The following is a 10143-nucleotide window of genomic DNA, read 5'->3' as shown; positions in this document are numbered from 1 at the left end:
CAGTCATCTGATTTTCAGCATTATACTCAAGCTTGCTGACTCTCAAAATATGTGTGAGTTGCACTATTAAAGAAATGACTCAAAATGTATTTAAAGCCACAGAGGTCAAGTCAGGGCTATATATGGGAGGTGACCAGAAACCAAGCTCTACAGCAGCAATGTGGTGATCAAAAATAGGTCAGGTCCAGCTTTCCACCTATCCCAAAAAGTACATAAACAAAACGTAAATACAAAAGTATCAGCTGTATGGAAATGCAGTACCAGCATTCTGTAATGTTCCCTAACATCCTAACAGAAGCACTGTTCTTCATCTTGGGAGTACAGTAAATTCTGAATTTTCATGTACGGTATAGATGTTTTGTAGCAGCTGTAGAAGAGGAAACAGAGAGCAAGTGATATAATTGCTTCATAAAACCAAGTACTCTTAAAAACAGTAGAATGGCTCTAAAACTGTTCTTTGTTTAGGTTTGACAAAGCTGGGAAAAGGTATTCTCCTGCCCCCAAGTGGCTGCACTGTATAATCCACTTTTGCCATAAACTGATGTATTTCAGGCTTAATACTAATGGGACGTAGATAGACCAGATAATATTAATTCCAGTCAGTGATCAAATGAAATATAACTTATATGAATTAAATATAGCTAAGGAAAAAAAAACAACCAACCAACTATCCATATAACCATCAAGGTTTCAAAAATGGAAAAGATCTGTATGAATCTACTCTGATAGTCCAAAGTATTCAAGATTCTAATATTCTAAAACATTTGAATAATTGGAGTTGGCATTTCATTCCTATGACTCAAATAGATATTTGCATCAAGAGAGGAACCTAACCCACTGAAAAGGCAATGTTAAGTTACAGCCTTTAATACTTATCCTTTGGTGGCACACAAAAGACTGTATTTGCACTAAACATACCAACCTTAGTGCCAGACATTATCTAAATAGCCAGCTTATAATTAAATAAAATAATGTTAAGAGTCAGTGGTATAAAGCAAACCATATATAACATGGCATATAATGCATTTCCAATATTTTATTTCATCAGTATTAAGCCTATACAGTATATCCTACTTATTCGCCTGCTTCCATTTTTCCAAACATATCCCATCTCTAATTTGATTTTTATCTTTTTTCCAGTTCATTGGGCAGTCAATCAATCTGAGCAAAACAGATAAAAGTCCTTTTTCTCCTTTTCCTCCCACACTTTCAATTCAATTCAGAGGAGAATTCTTCAGTGCTGGAGTGACAGGAAACACCAAGAATTCAAAGGCTGTAAAAAGATGACACTTTTTCAAAGGAGGGAAGGAAAGGCAGAGAATACCATTTATGAAATGATGGGATCAAGTAATTTTAGATACCGGACTGGAGGGCTTTCATGCCTTTCTAGCCATAATTTTGACAGGTGAATAAGCACAATTTTGTTGCAGGCAAGAATAATCAAAAGTCAAAACTAAAACATGAACATTAGATGGCCCAGATTATAAAATGCTTTTAGAAGAAAGCCTTGTATTGTGACAAGGATTTGGCAGCCTTTCTTGATCAGCCTCTTATTGACATCCCACCCGTTTGCCCCACCAGCTTCTAGGTGAGCTTCTAGGGGAGTATTTGCTCCTCTCCTTCTCTGAGGGGCCTGGCTCTTGGGTCACAGGTCCTGTCCCACCACGCGAGGGTCGGGATGCAGGCGCAGAGATGCTCCTCCAAACAATCAACGTCGAGCGTGTCCCGCTGCCTTTAACATGGAGTTCAACTTTTTCACGGCGTTGCCATCTGTTCTGAGAGCTTAACAGAGGCTACAGGTCTGAGCTGTGAACCTCGCGTGTAAGAGTGCGTGTCATGCCCACGCGGTGTAGGTTTCCGAAAGACCTTGAAGGGACAGCAGTTATCGTGGATCCCAGCCAAGAGACAGTAGGCAGACCCTTGTACGAATAAGGCAGAGGTCTTCAAACTTGCCAGCTTTAAGACTTGTGGACTTCAACTCCCAGAATTCTCCAGCCAGCTATGCTATGCTGGAGAATTCTGGGAGTTGAAGTCCACAAGTCTTAAAGCTGGCAAGTTTGAAGACCTCTGGAATAACGGAACGGGAGTTTCCCCTCCGCAGCTTATTTTCTCGGCAACCTTAGTTTTTTCGCGGGGACGAGCCGCTAAACCGGAGAAAAAGCTTTTTCCATCTACTTAGGTTTTCCCAAGCAGCGAGCCCCAAAGGAAGGAGAGACCAGCCTAGGGCGGAGCGCGGCGCGGCCTTCCGGTGCTCTGGGCTAAACCCGCCGATGTCCAGCGTTCCGCGCTTTGTCGCCTGGCGGCCACCGTCTCCTCCATTCTAGGCAGCCCCCGCCCCCCTCCTTCAGCCGGGCGGAGACTAAAGAACCCTCGGGGAGTCGCATGTCATCTTCTCGGTCGCAACGTCAGGTAGCCGAGCAAGCGCGGCTCTCGATCTGTAGAAAACACCCCCCCCCTTGTCGCCTGGGCAACGAGCAGTGAACCTCGCCGGGCAGAGTTTGATGGGCCGATGATGCCTTGGGGACACTCATTCTGCAGTGGCGAGGTGATAGGCAGATAGGCGGGTAGGTAGGTAGGTAGACATAGACAGACAGACAGACATAGATCGATAAATCGATCGATCGATATAGACAGACATAGATCGATTGATTGATAAATATCTATGTCGATCAAGATCGATTACATAGATAGATATAGACATAGATCGATTGATCGATAGATATAAACAGATATCTATGTCGATTGATTAAATAGATAGATAGATTAGATAGATATAGACATTGATCGATTGATCGATACAGACAGATATCTGTCTGTCGATCAATCGATTAGATAGATAGATATAGACAGACATAGATCGATTGATAGATAGATATAGACAGATATCTATGTTGATTGATTGATCAATTAGATAGATATAGACAGACTGATGGATAGATAGATATAGACATATCTATGTCGGTCAATCAAATAGATAGATAGATAGATAGATATAAACATATATCTGTCAGTCGATTGATCGATTAGATAGACAGATTGATTGATAGATATAGACAGATATCTGTTGATTGATCAATTAGATATAGACAGATCGCTTGATCAATAGATAAATATAGACAGATATCTATGTCGATTGATTAGATAGATAGATAGATAGATAGATAGATAGATAGATAGATAGATAGATATAGACAGACATAGACAGACACAGACACAGATAGATAGGGTTAGTGTTAGGGATACGTAGGTAGTCTCTGTGTGTGTGTGTGCAGGCGTGTATGTTTTCTGTGTCTATATGTGATTATGTGCCACCAAGTAGTTTTATAATCCTAGTGACCATATAGATTTTCTCCATGCTGATGTGTCCCTAACCTGTTCTTTCAAGCCTCCCAATGGTGCATCCGTCACCATTGTAATTGAATCTATCCACCTTGCTGCTGATCATTCTCTTCCTCTGTTTCTACTTTTCACAGCATTGGAGTCTTTTCCAAAGAGCTGGGTCTTCCTATTTTTTGTAAATAGTAAAAAGCCTGTTTCTGGGCATTTGCTCTTTGGATGAGAATTCTGATTGATTTGTTCTATGACCCATGTTCGTTTTTTTGGCTGTGTGGGGTACTCTCAGGAATCTTCTCCAACAATATTTATACATATGTGTGAATGGATGGATGGATGGGATGAATGGATGTGTATCTATCTGTATATGTGTGTATGTGTTTTGTGAGAGAGAAAGGGCTATGAAACTCTGGCCTCCTTACACAGTGAGATTTCTCATTTCAGTTTAGATACGAATATCAATGAGATCAATGCAACTTGCAGGCAGATGCCAAATACTTCATTATTGGCCTGAGTTATATTACTCATGAAGTCATAATGTGGTTTCCTTGGTTACTGTAGGAATAAACGCAGCCATTGGGAATGATGATCAGGATGTTGTATGCTCTCAGCCAGTTTATTCAAGATCTAAAAATCACAGCTAACAGGTAATCCTTGATTTAACAACCATTCGTTTAGTGACCATTCAAAGTTACAACAGCACTGAAAAAAGTGACTTATTACTGGTTTTCACCCTTATGACCATTGCAGCATCCTCATGTTTATGTGATCACACTTGTCAATTGGTATGTATTTATGACAGTTGCACTCTTCCGGGATAATGTGATCACCATTTGTAGTCTTCCCAGCCAGCTTCTGACAAGTCAATAGGGAAAGCCAGTATTCATTTGCTTAATGACTTCATAATTCACTTAACCACTGCAGCGATTCACTTAACAACAGTGCAAAAAGGTTATAAAGGCAAACCTCCATTAACAACTGTCTTACTTAGCAACAGAAATTTTGGGCTCAATTGTGGTCATAAGTGGAGGATTACCTCAGTGATGCGTTGCTACTGGTTCTCCCCAGTTCTTGTGAACTGGTAGTGGAAATTTTGAGTAGTTCAGAGAACCGGTAAATACCACCTCTGCCTGGCCCCGCAATCTAGCCAGCTGATTGGCTAGAAGGAAAAAATCAGGGCTCACTTGACAAAGAAGAAGAAAAAAAAACAAGACAGCTTTAAATTGAGAAGCCAAGAAGCCTCCCAACTGATCGGCTAGAACCGATCCTCTCCTTGTAAACTGCTCGGTGGTGATAGATTGGCAATTGAGGCCAAGCTGCCTGAAAACGGTTTCCGATGCTCTCGGTGGTGGCAGAGCGGCAAAAAACTGTTTAAACTCTTGCAGTGGCGCTTCAAAGGATCGCCCTACAGCTGATCAGCAGTAAAAGGCAGTGTGGTGGTAGACCTGTGCACTCCAAAAACAAATAAGTAGACCAGAACGCTCCAAAAACTAATGGGTAAACCGGTATGGCTCTGCAAGCAGTTAAAAGCCAGACCAGTACCTCTGCTAAATCTTAAAGAATTGTTTGTCACATGACCATCAAACCATGCCCACAAAATAAGCCATGCCCACAGAACCGGTAGTAAAAAATTTTACACCCACCCCTGGACTACCTGAACTTCAACGTATAAAGGAATGTTTCTAGATGAATAGCTCTTAGTACTCCCAAGTTCTGTCTTTTTTTTAACTGATAAAAAGGCTGGAAGAAATTGGAGAACAAAGATGTTTGACCTATGAGGTCAAAACACTTTCATAAGAATTCCATCCTGTGGAGTGTAGATCTGATCTGGAAGTTTCCTTTGTTAGCCCACTTTTAAGTTGAACTGCAGAAATTATTTTTTAATTCTTTATTTTAGAAGAATAGAAAATATAGACAAAATACCAAAATAAACAAACTTTTTTAAAAATTTCATATTACTACATTTCCATTGTTAAATTTTAATTTCTGTATTCCTTTGCTATTGTAATATCTACATTTTTTATCAAACCCGCCTCTCGCATCTTATTGTTATAAGCTTCCCAGAGTAGCCTCACAGTGAAATGGGTGGCAAATAAATTTAATAAATAAATCCTTAGTTAATAATAAAAAGAAAAGAGAGGAGAAAAATAGAAACCAAGCAAATAAAAAATGTCTATGTTACCATGGGAGTGTTGCAGTTTATAATTTGAGAACCATTGTACTAAGCTATTCTAATATGAACAATAATGAAAGTAGTATATGTGCTCCTAATGCAAAACACATTTTTTAATCATTCCAGAAAATTATTGCATACAATTCTATGGCTGCTCTGGATAATGTTAATGTCAGATCTTATATGTTCAGCAATATATTCCTCCTCCTCCTCCTCCCCCCCCCCTCCTCCTCCTCTTCGCAGTTTGTTGTCATGGTTGAGCAGTGAAATGCTTAACATTTAGGACTCCTTTAATCATTCTCTACCTCAGACTTGAGCCTCATGAATAGAGCTTAATAGTGGTATTGAATGCATAATCTTCTGCATCGCTAAATACTATGCTATACTATTTTACATGTTGTATTATGACATAAATAAGCAGTTCACACCAAAACTTAGTTGTTTTAAACATCAGTAATATAATAGCACCTATAACAATCCAGGCTACTCTCTCACTTGAAAATGATAGCTGTAAACATTCAAAATGTTAATGGAACATTAACCATGATGCACAAAAGCATATTCACCTGAACTGAATGAGATTGGCCAATTTACTGAGCAACAGCTATCGGTAGTAACTTAGCTGATGCTTCACCCTACTTCTCTGGTGCTCCAGTATTCAAATTTGGGCATTTCGAATGTTCCTAAAACTGTACAGAAATGATTGAATTCTTAAGCTTGTGTTATCGCAGCACAAAAGACATATGTCTTCATTTCTTATGTAGATCTTCCATCATGGTGGATGAAAATTCCCAACAAAATTCTGACACATCTAGAAGACTTCAGTTTGGAAAGCATTTCTGTATCTTTCCAATGCTGCATTTTAGATCAATGTGTCATATTTAGGAGGCTGCCTCTGTGTTGACATTGATCAAAATTTGAGAAGTGTGGTGCAAATTTATGCCAGGCAGGGAGTTTACAGACTAGAGTTTTGTCTTAGCAGAAAATATGAAAATATAAGAATGTGAGAAGAAAAGTTTGGTGATATAAAGCAGGGTCCCGAACTCCTGGGCTGTGGTTCTGTATCGGTTTACAGCCCCTTGGGAATTGGGCCATTCAAACTGCGGGACTGTACATGAAACTTCATTAGCACATGCACAGGATTTAAGTTGCATGTGAAACCATCCCCTCCTACCGCCACTTCTGCCAATCCATGGAGCTAGAAAGGTTGGGGACTGCTGATTTAGAAAATGCATATGATAAAGTGCATAGATTTGAGTGAGTGAATGTTTTGTATGAGTATGAAATACAATATGATAGTTTCTAAGTAGTAATGGTAATATATGATGAAAGTAAAGCATGGATGTGAACAAATGAAATGCTAAGTAAATTGTTCAACAGGGACTAGAAGAATAAAACATAATGTTCCATTATTTAAGATATTTATGGATAAAAAAATATGAAGAATATTTGTGATGAAGTTAGGAGAGTGTTCATTATATGTATGTATGTATGTATATTTTTATATGCAGTCCATGTATTGGGTAGATTTGCAACAAATGTTTGATGCAATGAGGCATATACATCTGAAAGAGAAAATAGTATGAACATGGTAAAGTGTATGGTGTTAATATTAACCATCTTCCCTTTTTTTAGTATGTTTTTAATTTCTTTTCCTTATTATTTGTAGGTGAATAGATGGTGACAATTTGATTATTACATATGTGTATACTGGTTTTCTCTTCCCATCACTTGAAGAATTACAGTTTAGTGGTAATTTTTCAACTGGGGAGGCTGAACTCAACATTTTCTGAGGCTGAATGTGGTACTGTTTTTCTGAATATTCCTTTCTTTTTATCTGCACAGATTACAGAGATTTTGTGTGTGGAAAGCATCATCAAAGTCCCACGCATACCACCCATCCCCTACTTCATCTATTTTACACCCATTGCAAGCATTGTAGTAGCATTTAATTAAGTGGCTACATAAGGGTATCTGTCTGACTTACTTATTTTTAAATTGCTTCTCTAGAACAAATACTGAAGCAAGCAGCAACAGCAGATAGTCCAGTTCTTGAACATTATGCCAGGCAGTATACTCCATCATGTGTCCCAAGTAAGGACGCTGTACAAAAAGATCCTTCAGCTTCATCGTGTGTTGCCACTGGAACTGAAAGCCCTGGGAGATCAATATGTGAAAGATGAATTCAGACGACACAAATCCATCAGTCTTCAGGAGGCCCGGCACTTCCTACAGGAGTGGGAGGCAAGTGATTTTTCTATACTTGGAGTTACCTTGCTTTAATTTTGGTGCTTTGGATTAGTGTCAGATACAGTGTGTCGAACCTTCGTCATTTGCACCCCAAAGGCCACATGCAATTCTCCCAGATACTCCCGAGATCCTTAAAAAGTTGATGTTGAATTGAAATGCTTAATACGACATCAGTAGAAAATTGTTAAGTACTCAGCAAATAAACATGCTACTGTATTTAATAATTAAAATAATTTTAAGGAAATTTAAAAGAAATCAGATGATGTAGTTTTTCTCCTGAGCTTACCACCTTATTTATTTTGGCTATTTGAACTTATACTACATCTTTTTATATTTTACTTAAGTTTAAATGTGGCCCTTTATCCAAATAAAATTTGGACTTTATCTATCTTACTGTGCAATCTTTCTGGTAATCTTAAATTAAAACAATGTCAAACGCTTTTTGCTTGTTCCATAAATAATATATGTTGCAGGGCACCAGCTTCATTTGCTTTGTTTTTTAATAATTAGGACGAGGAGGCACAATAGCCCAGGGGTTAAAGATGCTGAGTTTGATAGTAGAAAGCTGACAGTTTGGGTTCAAGACCCAAGTGCCATGTGACAGGGTAAGCTTCCATTACTTGCTCCAGCTTCTTCAAAGCTGTTCAAAAGCATGTAAATGTAAGTATATAAACAGGTACCACTTGGGTGGGAAGGTAACAGCATTCTCCGTGGCTTGGCATATAGTCATGTTGGCTGGCTGCCTTGGCTAAGAAATGGAGATGAGTACACCCTCTACAGTCGGACAAGATTGGACAGGGGAAAGAAACCTTTACCTTTATCTTTCTAATTAGGACAAGGGTTGACAAAAGTCGATTGCCATAAACAAGTAATTATTAAATAGGGTTTGGCTCTGGATGTCTGAAGAGGTAGAGATCTTAAAGGATTATTGCATTCTTTGTGGAATTTACAGATGATTCTTTTGAAACCCTGATTAATACCGGAATGGAGAAATCATTGGGGGTTAGATGTTTGTACAATTGCTGTTATTCACAATGACCCTTTGGTTCTATGATAATGAAATGCCTTGGCAAATGGCTGGATTATGGAGAGAAACCAGGGCTCAACCTAACCGAAAAGGTTGGCTCTCTTCTTTATTGTATAATTGTACTATTTTAAATGGATATGCAGATTTACATACATTTATTCCATTCTCGACTACTTCTTCAAATGGGCTGAAAAAATGGAGCTTGGATTTTTGGGATCTGAGCTCTGTTTTCTCCACCCTGCCAAAGGAATTCAGCCCTCTCCCCTCCCCTTGGCAGGCAGGTCTTTCAGTCAGTCACAGTCATTGATTTTCTGAGGAAGCCAGAGAAAAGAGTGCAAATCTCAATCACATGATTACGGGGCACTTGGCAACTGGCAGTAAGTGTAAAAAGGTCGCCAAGCATCCAGATCATGATTACTGTGACTGGGGTGATGGGGAGCCATGACCTTTTACATCACCTGTAACTCCTTCACGGGGCCATGAAATAGCCTTTCTGAAGACTGTAGTAACTTTGAACAGTCATTAAATGACCGGTTGTAACTCAAGGACTACATGCCAACTTTAAGGCTTATATTGCAGCTTCATTATTTTAAATTGATGGGAAACTGTTGGTTTTTTTTTGTTTTGTTTTGTTTTTTTTGTTTTTTTAGCAATTGTGGGATTCAGTGGTTGGAAATCCTTTTTTTGGACCACACAATGTCCTAGGGTTTCAAATGATCTAATTTTATTTTACATCAAGGGAGGAAAACCTTTATTTGCTGAGGGCCACTTCACCACACAGACACTTTGTTGAAAATTGTATATGGTTGACGCTAGGGTTGAAAGTAGATGGAGAAATAAATATCCCCTCTCTGAAATCTCTTCTTTTGTTTGTCTCCCAAACAGAAGGAAATTACAGATATTTCTTACTAGAGGCTGAGACTGGCTTTTTGAAAGAACTTTTGAAATTTAGCCTAACAGCTGTTTGAAAGTAGACTGGAGACTATAAGATACACATCCAATTTGTACGTTATGATAGAGAAACTGATATAGAAAAGCTGTTATTAGTGGCAAATTTTTGTTATGTTGTTTTTCTATGTTTTTTCTTTTTTTTCTTTCTGTGTTGTATTTTTGTATTGTGTTTTTAAATGTTGGAATTTCAATAAATATTATTTTTTTAAAAAAAGATACACATTTTACAGCTCTTCATATTGCAGAAATCATGTTTAAAGTTATGTAACATGAAGAGCTGTAAGATAGAATTAATCAAGAAGCAGTTCTCCCAAAGAGAGCTACTTAGATTAATCAGTGAATCTGACCTGGAAATATTTATAGGATTGCAAAATATTATTGGTGTCCCGTCCCCTTTGATCTTGATGGT

General features: G+C 38.5%; 1 protein-coding gene across 5 annotated transcripts in view; it reads left to right on the top strand.

The window, feature by feature from the left end:
- Positions 1-2065: 2065 nt before the first annotated feature.
- SDHAF3 (succinate dehydrogenase complex assembly factor 3) overlaps positions 2066-10143 on the top strand; it is a 38764-nt gene continuing 30686 nt past the window's right edge. The window contains exons 1-3 of one of the 5 annotated variants that reach the window (XM_034401802.3): positions 2066-2409; positions 3895-3980; positions 7517-7750. In XM_034401802.3, the coding sequence (XP_034257693.1) occupies positions 7568-7750 (183 nt within the window). In that variant the 5' untranslated portion in view covers positions 2066-2409; positions 3895-3980; positions 7517-7567. The other 4 variants (XM_034401804.3, XM_034401803.3, XM_060685536.2 and 1 more) reach the window with 4 other exon arrangements.

This window comes from Pantherophis guttatus, chromosome 4, assembly GCF_059756535.1.
Source record: "Pantherophis guttatus breed Tessera chromosome 4, ASM5975653v1, whole genome shotgun sequence".
NCBI lineage: Eukaryota > Metazoa > Chordata > Lepidosauria > Squamata > Colubridae > Pantherophis > Pantherophis guttatus.
This window is presented reverse-complemented; position numbering and strand designations above follow the sequence as displayed.